The sequence below is a fragment of the Pinus tabuliformis genome, chromosome 4_2 (genome assembly GCF_031772625.1).
Source record: "Pinus tabuliformis cultivar Carrire ecotype Pingquan chromosome 4_2, CPIR1, whole genome shotgun sequence".
NCBI classification, from domain to species: domain Eukaryota; kingdom Viridiplantae; phylum Streptophyta; class Pinopsida; order Pinales; family Pinaceae; genus Pinus; species Pinus tabuliformis.
In genome coordinates this window covers 493,143,167-493,158,017 of record NC_142304.1, presented here as the reverse complement: position 1 = coordinate 493,158,017, position 14,851 = coordinate 493,143,167, and the positions used below count along the sequence as shown (strand labels likewise).

Below are 14,851 nucleotides of genomic sequence, written 5' to 3'. Positions count from 1 at the left end.
TCAGCCATCTTCTAACTCCTAAAAGCATAAAAAAAGGGGGGAAGAATACTCTCCATACTTTGCTCATAACATCCATTCAAAATAAAACATTGCAAAAATAGATAGGCAAAATCATTACTGGAATATTTTAACAAATTGTGCATTGCTTACAAAAGTTATGTACCCATGAATCTCCCAAACATGAAAAGGTTTCAAAATAAATTATTATGACCTATTGACCGGTTCCAAAGCTTCAATCATCACAACACTGTTCCCTCTGATGACCTGCAGATAAGAAACAAAACAAATGAATCTCCTAGTAAATTGAATTTAACTAATTTTATATGACATTGAAAAATTTGAAAACGACATGAGAAAGAGGAAAAACCTACCACCATGCCTATCTCATTTCTTTCATTGCCATTTACTTCGACAGTACCATCCAGGACTAAATTCATGAGCTGGTGAAATCCTCGTAGAGTACCAACCACCACTCTGTTGGTGTTCAACTTTACTAAATTCAGAAATTAATTTTCAATATATTAGAAAAGTGAAACAGTAACTAAAAAATAATTGCCTACTCTTATTCTCTACCTCTATTGTGTTTAGGCAAGCAAATTTGTCATGTACAGATATCATGGCAAAATATACAAGCCATTGAATTCATAAATTTAAAGAGATCAAAATGCCTTTCCTTGCAACTAAAAAACAATGGAATTAGATGTCAGACTTCTTATCATGCAAAAGAAATTAAAGTATCATTGAAAATGCAATCTACGAATAAAACAGAAAAGGCAACATCATCACAACCATAACCAAGCAAAAGGAAATGAAGCAAAATTTGCTTATTGGGATTCCCACGTGTATCAATCAAGTCAGAATGGAACAGGAAAATAAATTGCAAGACCAAATGTTCTCTAAACTATGTAATAGTTACCCAGAAAGGGTGAAATCATAAATATTCTACAGTAACATCATATAATTTCTCAAGGGAAAGAGATTATATATGCTTAAATCATATCTTCTGAATATGTCATAAGTCAACTTTTTCATCTGGCTGAGGGAGAAGGGATAATTTAGCAAGCACCTATATTCATTAGATCTGAATCCCTAAGACATTTGAATAGCATCAAGGAAGATTCAAAAGGCACCAATCCTAAAGATGAAGGCTTTGGAAATGGTTTTAATCTTAATAGCATTGAAAATATCTTAATCTTGACTAGGCAAAGAACTATTTATTGCACTCCAAGTTTATAAGGATTGGGAAATCACTGAAATATTGCTGAGCATGGCAGTTAGATTTCATTATCATCATCTAGTTGCTCTATCCAATCTGGTTTATTTCAATAGAAGATGAGAACGTTAGTTTGCAAATATTGAGTAATGTTGTAAACATGAAGTATGTAAGCAAGTTCGTGCAGTGTAACATGCACAAGCTATTAGGAGAGAATGAGAGTTCTATTCTGCTTTTACCAGTGTTTGCTTAACACATTAGAGGAAGATATATTTTTTAGGAGGAACTAAAGGCACACTATGCTATAAAGAGAATTAATTTCTCAAGCAAGATCTCAAGAACTTGTGAAGCAACATCTTGTATTCAAACAATGAGAAAAAATAATTGCTGACAGACTAGAGGCAGGAAAGTTAATACAATCAATGCCCAGAGTTAGGCTTCAGTTTCCACCACACTCCTAACTGCAAAGGACCGATGAGGAAATCACTGTAAAGAACTTAAAGAGTAGATCCCTGCTGTAATCAGATGGGTTTGGTGGGCACGAAACAACGAGAACAAGACAACTGACAAATCATACAACATGAAAGGACAGCCTTAAAGAAAATGACCTGTTGCATGCAATATATTTGATAAGCTACCAGCAGTTCGGGGAATAGGTATTGGTATCAACTTCCAAGTTAACATAAAAATAGTTGCATCATTATAAATGTCTCTTGTGGGCGTTTCACACTTTCTTGCAGTTGTCTACAGTAGTAACATATCTAACTATTAATATTCAATACTCTAGAGTTTTCTGATATATATTGACTACAGTAACTGCAGTTTTGTTTCAACATCGTTGCACTTTAAAAATTGCAGATACTCAACTGAGACCAATGCATATCATGACTGTCATTTTCTTTATGTCTATGAGAAGAGCTGTTTACTCTGCCAATGGCAACCTAAGTGTTGGTTTATAGGCCAGAAGTTCAGGAACTCTCTGCTGCACCTACAGTTTACTATGAGAGCATGCTCAACCACTAATGAAGTAAAACTAAGTGAAACTTCAGTTATTCTGTAGGTTTTTATTTCAAAATTGAGTACTGAAGCTTGCGACAGCTGGAAAAAGGTGGCAAGGTAAGGATCGGAAAACACAGAAAACAACAAAAATTATTAAATCACAAACAAACAAAAAGTTAAAATCTCATATGTTTGATGTAAATTAGAAAACCAAGAGAAACAACTAAGAACGAAGGTTTCATCTACTACTAGTGGACAGCGGTTGCCACCAATCATCACAATCCAAAATTCCACTGGGCCATTGCACTTGCAAACACTGTAAAACAAGAAGGTGTGCTAGAACGGGAACGTGGTCACTCTAGCTTGGAAAGCTGACTAGTTAAGACAAACTGCACAAGTGCCTATCTTCCCATAAGATGATGAAGAAAAGTAATGTAAACAAAAAATACAATAAATCAAACACAATTTATTTGACACCATGGTTCCATGACAATGTTTGATGTGCCCACGTTGTGGGATTTATTTGGTGGCTTATGATAATGTAGTGAAACCTTAGCCACATCATGGTTTCCATGACAATGTATGATGTGCCCACATTGTGGAAATATATGGTGTCTTATGATAGTGTAGTTAAACGTTAGCCCAACTGTTGAGGTAAGTGCTAACTATTATCCAAAGGCATGATAGTGTAGTTAAACCTTAGCGCAACTGTTGAGGTAAGTGCTAACTATTATCCAAAGGCCCATGCAAGGTAACCATATGAGAACCTGGCAATGCTAACCTTCTTCAGCTTTGAAGTCATTATGGAAAAGAAAGTACTGAAAGTCGAAGTGGTTTAAATGAACAGTTGAAATTCAGAAATTTCAAGATATTACTAGAAAGGCACAACAGAGGATGCTGCGACTCGGCCTTTGCAGAGTCTCCTCACAAAAGAAGCTAGAGGGAGGAGTCTCTTTTCACAGAACAGGCCTCTGTTAAAGAAGCAACGGGAAACTCTGATGTTTAATTCTACAATCATGAAGAACGATTTGTGAATAGTGAATGAGTTTGCACCAATGTCATCAGAATCTAGATTCTATAGTAGTGAAACGGAACTCAGCATGATACATTGTTTTCTATTGAACCATTCAGTGTACATCGCTAAGTAGCCAACTCAAACAATGTATCTCTTAAGCATGGTTTTAAAACCCAGCCAGGTCGAACCGCTACCTCGTCAAACCAACCAATTCATTAGGTACAGAGGTCAACCCAGCCAATGACCCCAGTTTGGGCTAAGGTAGACCGCAGTTTGGCACCAAACCGACCATGAACCGGCTGTTTGGTACCACACTGGCATGAACCAGCTGGTTCCATCATAACCCAACCGGGTCATTGAGAGTTCACACATGCGCGGCCGCAGACACACACAGAGCACTTTTGGGTGGGTGTGAGTGGTTTTCTGGGAAACTAGGCGTTGTTTCCCTCCAAAAACAACCCCTCCAAGCCTATAAAATCATACATCCCCTCTCATTTGCCTCACACATCTCATTTGGAGTTGGGGGAGGTGAGGGGTGATCCTGATCTGGTAGTGCCAGTAGAACTAGAGCCAGTAGCTGAATCAAGCTAAGGCAAACACCAATGGGAAGCACTATTCGTGCAGCTCGACCAACTCGTGCTTCTGTTAGGTCTAGTTTTGCTGCTACAACTACTACTACTACTGAGGTTGCAGAGGAATTTGAGGAGTCCTCAGACTCTGAGCCAGATGATGTTTATGTCACTCCTATTGATGATCTGACCAGTCCAGTTTTTCCTTGTTCCAGTTCAAAAACCTGTATGATAGGTGGACCAGGTCAGTTACCGGTCCTAGTTTTTAACACTATGCTCTTAAGCTGAACCCTGTGTAGTAGGCCTTTTCTTGTTTCTCCGATACAAGAATCAAATTACTATGTTTTGGACTTACAATATCCGGGAATACCCCAACCCACGGGATGTTAAAGACCAGAGTTGCACTATTTATTTCATGTAGTGCTAAAATGCTAAAAATAATTGAAGTCACTGTTGACACCTAATCCGAAACGGATGGGTGAACTGGACAGTCATCAGGAAGATGAACTGATCCGTTGTATTTATGTATATAAATATGAGTTAGCTAATGAATAATAATATCAGTTTTTCTCTCCCGCTCATTCTGGAGTTACCCTGGCCTGACATGGTATCAGAGCACAGGTCCCAGTTCCTAAAATAGCTGTAACTCCTGCCTCTGCCAGCGCTCTGTCCTCTGCGTGATTCCCTGCACCTCATTGAATCTCTGCGCATCCGTTTTCTGTTGCCTCATGACCCCTCTGTCCTGAGACTGAGCGCCTCTGTCATGAAGACTGCGCACTATACATCCGTTGAAGCGTCACTGCATTGGTAACGCCCTTCCCTCTTCCCTCACGCCGACTGGAATCATTCGAAACCCTAGCATTCTAGAGGTTGTAGCTCTGCGACCAATGTTCTTCAACATGGAAGTCGGGTTACATGCATCTGTACGTTTTTGCTCAGCCGAGAGATGACAAAGAAGGTGAACACACAGTCCCTGCTCCTGGTCGGAATTCCAAATTAACGAACAGTGAGTTTTCTGGAGAATGCAAAATTATATTATGTGTTTAATTAAAATGCCTGCCGCCGAGATCCTTTCAGTTATTTAGCAGATGTAGAATTGGGTATTGACTGTAGACCGGTTGTCTGTCATCTTTTCCATTCAAAGCTGGGACGTCCGCGGGTTTGATCGCGGGACCTGCCCGTGGCCCTATGAAATGATTTACCATACTTTATATCATTTTCTCCATTGCAAAAAGTATGCATACTTGTCTGTCATCTTCACTCCATTGCAAAAAGATATCTCCTTCTCGTTTTTGAATAGAATTAAAGCTGGATTTGACAGACACCCCTTTGGTGAGCCAGCGGAAGTGGCGCAGCGGAAGTTTGGTGAGCCCTTGGCTTCTTAAAGCTCCAACAATCATCCTCTGTGCGGTTCGGGCAGAAGTAGGAGGTCTTGGAAAGGGAGGTTCCAAATCTTTATCAGAAAGTAAGCTGAGAAGACTGTCATTCTCATCCAATGCACGGATATTATATTGACTATGAATGATTCGTAGTGCTTCACAAGCAGAAGCAGGTTTCCTAAAAACTGCTAATGCAATGGTGTCATTTATTCGACGAATAACAACTCCATGAACTGTAAATGCCTTAAACATATCCTCCAACTCCCTTGTTGAAACTTTTGGAGAAAAGATATCTCCTTCGTCGACTCCTACTCGTATAAGAAGCCCCCAATTCTGAAGTCTTCCTACGCCGTCCTCCCACGTTCATTTCTCTTTCAATTCTATTAAATTCCACTGTATTACTCTTGGGCACGCTGGTTATCTGAAAGAGCTTTTAAATATTATTGATTGTTTGCGGACGGGTACCCGTAACTGCCACCATTATTTCTCTTCCTATCGAAGCAATCGTTGGCGCATTTAAATAGGCAGTTGCACAGTTTTTTATAATGCTGTATTGAAGCATAAAGTGATATAATATTTCAATGAAATTCTGATGCCTTCTGTCACATATTAGAGGGATTTAAAGGCTGTAAAGTGAGGATTTTTTTAGCAGAAGTAATTTTTATCAGCAAAATTATTTTTCTATCAGCAGAAATAATTTTTGTTACAGTATGCATTCAAGAGAAAGAGGAAGATATTTCAGAGGCAGGGGGGCAAACATTCTCAAGCAGAAAAGGCAGATCTGCATTGCATTCGCTGCAAACGAAATGGATCACATGATGCTTCTACATGCAAGCTACCATGGGAAAAGATTGAGCAGAGAAGAAATCAGCATAAAGGTAAAACTGATGACACAGACAAAGGTAAAGCACCTGAATCCGCTCACTATATTGAGGCACAATGTAACATTGGAGTAAATGAAGACTTGTTTAATGCTTCACTTGCTTCTTCGAAAAATGACTGGTTGCTTGATTCAGGAGCAACCTGTCATATGACTCATAGGAAAGATTTTTTTGAAGATTTCACTGACAATGTTGATGGAGCAGTATACTTTGCAGATCAGTCAAAAATCAAGCCATCAGGGCTTGGCACAGCCAGGCTTAAACTGCCTGGTCTTCCAGACTTTCTTCTAGATCATGTTCTATATCTCCCACAGCTCAAGAGAAACTTGTTGTCCCTGGTCCACATCCGCCAGCAAGGTCACTCCATTCATATGTTTGATGGAAAGCTTGAGGTAAGAAAGGCATCTGACCATTCACTTGTCATGAGAGGTATAGAAGAAGAAAGACTTCTTAAACTGCAAGGAACCTCTGCTCATGCACAACATTTTTCATATATTTCTCATCATGAAGAAGGTACACTTCCATCAAGTTTATTATGGCATGCTAGATTTGGACATTTAAACTATGATAGTCTCCACTTGTTGAAGAAAAATGGTGTTGCTGGTTTGCCTACAATTCCTAGAAAACATAAGCAATGTGATGCTTGCATTCTAGGAAAGCATAGCAAACAGTCTTTTCATGATTCACATTCAAGAGCACATAGGAAGCTTGAGCTCATTCATTCAGATTTATGTGGTCCAATTCATGTTCCTTCTGCAAATGGAAATAAATATATCATGACATTTATTGATGATTACACCAGAATGTGTTGGGTTTATTTATTGAAGAACAAATCTGATGCTTTTCAAACATTCAAGAATTTTCATAAGTGGATTGAAAATGATGCACAATCTCATATTGGGTCTATTCGCACTGATAATGGAAAAGAATATACATCAAATGAATTTGAAAACTATCTTCGCCAACATGGGATCAAACATCAAACAACTGTGCCTTATAATCCTCAACAGAATGGTGTAGCTGAAAGAATGAACAGAACAATTTTGAATATGGTACGATCCATGCTTTTCTTCAAAAATGTAAAGACAATGTTTTGGGCATGCTGTTCTATGTGCTGCATATATAAAGAATAGATGTCCATCTAGTGCTATAAGAAACAAGACTCCTTATGAATTGTGGTATGGACATGTTCCTTCGGTAAAACATCTCAGGATCTTTGGTTCCACCTGTTATGCTTTAATACCAAAGGTACATAGAAACAAACTTGGTGCTAGAAGTCGTAAGTGTATCTTCCTGGGGTATTCAAACACATCTAAAGCATACCGCCTCTATGATGAAGTAAATAAAAAGTTTGTTTTATCTAGAGATGTCATTTTTCTTGAATCATCCAAATCTGACAGTGTTGTTGAGCGGCAACTTGATCGCTTGGATAGATTCACAAAACCGAAATCATTCCAAGAGTTTGATAATCAGATTCCACATCTTGAAGGGGGGATTCCTATACTAGATCAACATGTGGAATCTCCTTCTGAAGAACAATCTCCCCTGCATGACACTCCAACAACGGATGATGCTTTAAGTGATGTAATTGATAGAATTGGGAGACTCAATCTTGATTCAGACCCAACTCAATCAACAGAGCAGCCTGGACCATCTCAGAAAGGTCCCCCAAAGTGGCTGACAAAGACACTTGAAAGTGTTCATCCTGATGAAATTGGAAAAACAGGAACCAGAAATACAAACCGACAAGATGGAGGTGATGTAGATAACTCTAATTCACCTGTTGATATGGATGTTACTTATGATTGTGAATTGAACTTGTCTACAGATTTTGAACCAACTTCCTTCAAAGAAGCTGCTTCTCATGATGAATGGAAAGAAGCGATGCAGAAGGAGTATGATGCCCTCATAAAGAATGGCACTTGGAAGCTGGTTGATCCTCCATTTGGAACCAAACCAATTGGCTGCAAGTGGGTCTACAAGAACAAGTACAAAGCTGATGGCTCACTTGACAAGCACAAAGCTAGGCTTGTGGCAAAAGGTTTTGCACAGAAGGAAGGGGTCGATTATGAGGAAACTTTTGCCCCCACAGCAAAATGGGCCACCATCCGGACACTCTTTGCACTAGCTGCTCAGAACGGTTGGAAAGTCCATCAAATGGATGTAAAAACTGCATTCTTGAATGGAGATCTAAAAGAGAATGTTTTTATGTCCCAGCCTGAAGGATTTGCTGTGAAAGGACATGAACATAAAGTATGCAAACTTGTGAAGTCCTTGTATGGCCTCAAACAAGCACCACGAGCCTGGTATGAAAAACTAACTGAGCATCTTCTGAAACTCAACTTCAATCATTTTGATCTTGATGATGCAACTTTATTTGTCAAGAAAGTTGGCAAAACAGTTGTATATCTTGTGGTATATGTAGATGATCTTTTAATGACAGGGAACAATGAAAGCTATATTGCATCCATAAAGAAAGAATTAGGAAAAAATTTTGAAATGACTGATTTGGGCTATGTTCATTACTATCTTGGCATTGAAGTAACCCAACATCCAAAGTCCATATTTCTTTCTCAAAAGAAATACATTGGAGATTTGTTAAACAGATTTGGCATGACAGAGTGCAATCCCCTTTCTACTCCAATGGAACAAAACTTGAAGCTCACATCTATTGAAGGAAAGGAATTTGAGGATGCAACAAAGTATAGACAACTTGTAGGAAGTCTCATCTACCTCACTACTACCAGACCAGACATTTCATTTGCTGTTGGAATCCTCTCCAGGTTTATGCAAAAGCCTTGTGAGGGACATTGGTCTGCTGCAAAAAGAGTTCTAAGGTACTTGAAGGGAACTCAAGACCTTGGAATCAAGTATACACAGGTGGACGACTTCAACTTCATTGGATACTCTGATTCAGACTTCGATGGAGACAAAGAAACTGGGGTATCTACTTCAGGATATGCTATGAGTCTTGGATCAGGAGCTGTCTCCTGGAGATCACGCAAACAATCAGTACCAGCAGATTCCACAACAGAAGCAGAATATGTGGCAGCAGCTGAAGCAATGAAAGAAATTGTGTGGCTCAGGAAAAGTCTTGAAGATTTGCAGGTAAAACAAATACAATCAACTCCACTCATGATTGATAACACATCTGCAATAAAGTTGGCCAAGAACCCAAAGTTCCATGATCGTACTAAGCACATCAATACTAAATATCATCTTATCCGACATCATGTTGAGGCCAAAACAATCCATCTCCGTCATTGTTCCACAAACGAGCAAATTGCAGACATCTTCACCAAAGCGCTTGGAAGAGAAAAGCTTGAAAGATTCAGAACGATGCTTGGACTCACCAACATCCCTTTAGATTAAGGGGGGGAATGTTGACACCTAATCCGAAACGGATGGGTGAACTGGACAGTCATCAGGAAGATGAACTGATCCGTTGAATTTATGTATATAAATATGAGTTAGCTAATGAATAATAATATCAGTTTTTCTCTCCCGCTCATTCTGGAGTTACCCTGGCCTGACAGTCACCTTAATTAGTTTCACTGTGAGGTCCCATGAGTCTGAGACTATCATCAAACATCCTGAAATGGGTATCCCACTTTTAACTTTTAATGTTGAACATTTACATATGTTAATATTTATAAAATAGGGTAAATACTCCATACTAAGGCCGTATACCATCGTGAGATTCCCCAACACAAAAGATGCAAAAGACCAGGGTTGCACTGTTTATTTTATGTATTTTATGTAGTGCTAAAATGCTATAAAACAATTAGAGTCTGCTGAAAATTTAAAAACACCTCAATTTCTACACTGACTGTGTGAAATCCTAGGAGCCTGAAGACCAGACACCTTGAAATTGGGGTCCCACATCACCAAACAAAACAACAATAAGCTTTTAACTTCAAGAAATCCAAACCTCGGCATAAAGCTGAGACTTCTACCCTAAATCCTGAAGACCCGAACTCATATTCAAACCCTCAATAGATCCTCAACCCTGAAATGATGTTTAAACCCTGAACTGATCCTAAACCTTGAAATGATGTTTAAGCCCAGAACTGATCCTAAAACCCTAAACCTTAATTTCTTAACCTTATGCCACTGAAAAGTAAACTACCCATGCAAAACGCCTACTTACATAAACCATCCAGTGTATGTACTGAAGCAACAAGAACGGATCCAAACACAAGTTTAGTTTAACCGAACTGGGGGTGAATTATATACTTACTTCTTGAGATCCGGGGGCTGCCCTGACCTGCTCATGATGCCTCTTAAGAGGGGAAAAGCACAAACAAAAAATGAGCAGCAACGTGTGAACAACCCTCAGACCTAGGCTGTCAAACAAACCCTTAACCACATCAGTTGAAAGAAACTTGGATTGTAAACTTTGGAGAAATAACAACAATCTGTTCAGCTTTAGAGCATATATTAATCAAATTGTGCATACAGCGCTATCGGAATTAATGCGAACAATAGTAACTATCATACATTTTACACTGAAAATAAGCACGAAAAGCCTTGCGGAAAACAGTTCAATAAACCCTCGGCGAGGGTTGAAACCCACAACAAATAATCAGTAAATTACAGCTTGACAAAATACATATTTTTCTATCATTTCAAAGTAAATATCAAGAGGAAAAAGTCTTAAAAAAAATTATAACTTCACAGAATTAATAACACAATATTCATGGTATCTCTGAAATAACTATGAAAAGACTGAGAAGACTAAATTAAATTAGTCATAGCAGGGCCGAATCCTCAAAATAAGTCCAAAACATGAACTATTAAAGTATAATGTTAACCACCGAGAAGATCGGTTCTCAGAGAGATAACCACACAGGGTTATACAATATTAATCTTGCATATAGTAAAACAAGGCGAGGGCCTCGAACCTCCAGAGAAACCTGAATAGTCATGCATGGCTATATCAGCCAACAAATAAAACAGTACGCAGTGGAAGAATTTTCTTCCACCCTAAACAACCCAGCTAACTGGAAACGGAAACCCCCATTAGGCAAGGAAGATCAGAGACGTTCAGTATTCCAACCTTAAAAAACGTTAAATTCATTCAAAAAAACCTTAAATTAGACGGCTGATTTCTGTTCCATCGTCTAATTTCTGTTCCATCGTCTAACAATAAATCCGACGGCTACTATTAACACAGAAAGGCATTTTGGGGGTTTATTTCAAAGGAAACGCCTTACGGCGTAACAAAGGAAACGCCTTACGGCGTAAAAATGCTCAGGACGACCCACAAGACAACACATGGCCCCCCAAACAGTCCCACAAGACAACACATGGGCCCCCCAAACAGTCCCATCTGTCTTCAAACATTATTGTAGACAGTTGGCATGGCCGCTGAAGCAGCCTTGTTCCTTCGCTGACCCTTCCGGGAGTCTCGCTGGACCTGAACTTTGAAATGGTCTGTTTTACCTGATAAATTTTCAAGGAACTACCACTACCATAAACGTGTGGCCCTTAGGTTTGCTCGTCTGCTTCTATTTGTTACGCTGCTGCAAGCAATGGATGGATCCCTGAAAGTCCAGTAGGCTAATGTGGTCTGATTTGATAATAGCTGATTGGGCTATTCTCCATAGGTTATCAAAACGAAAACGATGACGGTACATCTCTTACAGTTTTGTTGATGGGTTAATTATTTAAGGATTCTGTATCAATTACATCATAAACCATTGTTTCGATGTGCAGAATATATGCTGTCTAGAGCGCGAAAAGATAGTGAGTATAAGCTCCAATTCGACGGTCCCGGGGCCGAAATCCGATGCTTGGAACAGGGGATGCTACAATTATTTGGGTGTGCAGAGACCGCAGCTTTCTCCAGGGCAGAGACCGCAGCTTTCTCGACGGATTGCTATTGAGAAAAGCGTGGGAAGCAAGAAAAGGATCGTGGGGGCTGTTCCAGGGTTTGGAGGCATGGGAAGCAAGACAAGGATCATGGAGGCTGTTGCAGGGTTTGGAGGTGTGAATCTTCATTACCATAATTTTGTATCTGCACCCAAAACTGTTTCAGTCCATATTCCTTATGTTTGTTTATTGTCATGGAGGGGTTTACTAATGCTGCAACTGCTCTGTTTCAGACTTTACTTCAATCGATGTGGACATCAAAAAGGGAATGGTAACTGTGGTGGGAAAATCAGTTCCTGTGAGTGTGGCACTGAAAGTGAGAGAAATGGGATACAGAGCAAAGCTGCTGAGCCTCGGCCCTGCCACAGAAGAAGAGGATACCGACGAGGACACAACGATGATCTCCCCTGCCACAGAAGAAGAGGATACCGACGAGGACACAACGATGATCTCCCCTGCCACAGAAGAAGAGGATACCGACGAGGACTAAACGATTAATAATTTGTGATTTATAATTTTAATGAATTAATTTAGGATTATATGGAATTTAATTTATGATTTTCATGAATTTTTTATGCTATAGTTTAATTCAATTGTGATTTGTGAATTTGATTTTAATGAATTTTTGATTATATAGTTTGATTATATAATTTAATTCAATTGTGATTTGTTGATTATATAGTTTAATTTAATTGTGATTTTAATGAATTTGTGATTATATAGTTTAATTTAATTGTGATTTTAATGAATTTGTGATTATATAGTTTAATTCAATTGTGATTTTAATGAATAGTTTAATTTGATTTTAATGAATTTCTGATTATATGGTTTAATTCCTTTGTGATTTTAATGAATAGTTTAATTTGGTTTTAATGAAATAATTTATGATTTTAATGAATTTATGATTATATAATTTAATTCAATTGTGAATTGTGATTTTAATGAATTTTTGATTATATGGTTCAATTCAATTGTGATTTTAATTTAATTTGATTTTAATGAATTTCTGATTATATAGTTTAATTTATTTGTGATTTGTGATTTTAATGAATTTTTGATTATATGGTTCAATTCAATTGTGATTTTAATAAATAGTTTAATTTGATTTTAATGAATTTTTTATTATATAGTTTAATTTATTTGTGATTTTAATGAATAGTTTAATTTGATTTTAATGAATTAATTTATGATTTTAATAAATTTTTTATTATATAGTTTAATTCGATTGTGATTATATAGTTTAATTCAATTGTGATTTGTGATTTGTGATTTTAATGAATAGTTTAATTTAATTGTAATTGTGATTTGTGATTTTAATAAAAATTTTATTATATAGTTTAAATCATAATTGTGATTTTAATAAATAGTTTAATTTAATTGTGATTTGTGTTTTTATGAATTAATTTATTATTTTAATGAATTTCTGATTATTTTGTTTAATTCAATTGTGATTTGTGATTTTAATGAATAGTTTAATTTAATTGTGATTTTAATGAATTAATTTATGATTATATAGTTTAATTCAATTGTGATTTGTGATTTTAATAAATTCAATTGTGAAGAGTTTACTAGGGAAATTGTGAATTTTAATAAATTTCTTATTATATGGTTTAATTCAATTGTGATTTGTGATTTTGTGATCTTAATGAACAGTTTAATTTAATTGTGATATGTGATTTTAATGAATTCAATTGTGAAGAGTTTACTATGGAAATTGTGAAGAGTTTATTATGGATTGTGATTTTATGATTTTAATGAATTCCTAATTACATAAACTTTGTGAAGAGTTTACTATGGAAATTGTGAAGAGTTTATTATGGAATTTGTTATTTATGATTTTAATGAATTCCTAATTACATTATTTGTGATTTAAATGATTTTTTGATTATATATATTTTAATTAATTGTGAAGAGTTCACCATGGAACTTTTTGATTTGAATAAATTCCTACAAGATTCATGGAACTTTTTTATTTCAATAAATTCCTACAAAATTCAAGTCTCTAGACAATGATATTTTTCTAGTATTCAAATCTCTTGAATTCCTACAAAATTAAGTCTCTAGACAATGGCATTATACAATAGCATTTTCCGAGATTTTTTAGGATTCAAGTCTCTTGAATTCCTACATGATTCAAATCTCTAGACAATAGCATTAGAAAGTATTCAAGTCTCTAAATTCCTACAAGATTCATGAAATTTTTTGATTTCAATAAATTCCTGCCAAATTCAAGTATCTAGACAATGACATTTTCTAAGATTCAAATCTCTAAAATTAAGTCTCTTGACAATGACAATGATATTCTCTAAGATCAAAATTCAAATCTCTAGATAATGACATTTTCTAATATTCGAATCTCTTGAATTCCTACAAAATTAAGTCTCTAGAAAATGACAATAGCATTCTCTAAGATTCATGTCTCCCAACAAAATTCAAGTCTCTAAACAATGACATTAGAAAGTATTCAAATCTCTAAAATTCCTACAAAATTCAAGTCTCTAAAATTCCTACCGGATTCAAGTCTCTAAGACAATGGCATTAGGAAGTATTCAAGTCTCCTGAATTCCTACAAGATAGGAATTCAAGTATCTAGACAATGGCATTATGGAGTACAGGAAGACAGGACTCAAGAAAATTAAAACATATCAAACATTTAATGACTATCATTATTTGGTCCATTTTTATTTTGGAGTTCGAAATTTTCGCGAAGTTCTACACACCCTTGGCTGTTTAATACTAAATTCAGGTATCAAACATTTAATGATTATCATTATTTGGTCCATTTTTGTTTTGGAGTTCTAAATTTTCGCGAAGTTCTACACACCTCGGTTGTTTAATACTAAATCCTACTTGCCTTCATAAATATTAAAAGGGCCTGTTACATTGTACCGGGAAACAAAGAACCGTCGGAAAGTTCTACA

At 36.7% G+C, this 14,851-nt stretch overlaps 2 protein-coding genes across 5 annotated transcripts; one reads left to right on the top strand and one right to left on the bottom strand.

The window, feature by feature from the left end:
• Positions 1 to 140: 140 nt before the first annotated feature.
• Positions 141 to 11,472, bottom strand: LOC149170130 (putative small nuclear ribonucleoprotein G). 4 transcript variants are annotated; one of them, XM_089428910.1, is made up of 4 exons: positions 11,116 to 11,472; positions 10,297 to 10,402; positions 372 to 474; positions 141 to 264 (listed from the first exon to the last, which is right to left on the bottom strand). In XM_089428910.1, the coding sequence occupies exons 2-4, from the start codon at positions 10,329 to 10,331 to the stop codon at positions 205 to 207; spliced, it is 198 nt and encodes a 65-aa protein (XP_089285036.1). In that variant the 5' UTR covers positions 10,332 to 10,402; positions 11,116 to 11,472; the 3' UTR covers positions 141 to 204. The 4 variants fall into 4 exon arrangements, with proteins under 4 accessions (XP_089285036.1, XP_089285037.1, XP_089285035.1 ...); XM_089428911.1 differs by having other exon boundaries at positions 11,147 to 11,472; XM_089428909.1 differs by lacking the exon at positions 11,116 to 11,472 and adding an exon at positions 10,961 to 11,108.
• A 13-nt stretch (positions 11,473 to 11,485) lies between these two features.
• Positions 11,486 to 12,507, top strand: LOC149170129 (uncharacterized). Its single transcript, XM_089428906.1, has 3 exons — positions 11,486 to 11,689; positions 11,775 to 12,045; positions 12,164 to 12,507. The coding sequence occupies exons 1-3, from the start codon at positions 11,684 to 11,686 to the stop codon at positions 12,418 to 12,420; spliced, it is 534 nt and encodes a 177-aa protein (XP_089285032.1). The 5' UTR covers positions 11,486 to 11,683; the 3' UTR covers positions 12,421 to 12,507.
• Positions 12,508 to 14,851: the final 2,344 nt, after the last annotated feature.

Excerpts from the sequence above, each read along its gene's own strand:
- LOC149170130 (XM_089428908.1), bottom strand. The coding sequence starts at position 10,988 with ATGCATGACTATTCAGGTTTCTCTGGAG. Across the intron at positions 494-10,960 it reads CTATTCAGGTTTCTCTGGAG|TAAAGTTGAACACCAACAGA; the intron begins GTTCGAGGCCCT and ends TTCTGAATTTAG. Across the intron at positions 265-371 it reads GAAATGAGATAGGCATGGTG|GTCATCAGAGGGAACAGTGT; the intron begins GTAGGTTTTTCC and ends TCTTATCTGCAG.
- LOC149170129 (XM_089428906.1), top strand. Across the intron at positions 12,046-12,163 it reads GGCTGTTGCAGGGTTTGGAG|ACTTTACTTCAATCGATGTG; the intron begins GTGTGAATCTTC and ends GCTCTGTTTCAG.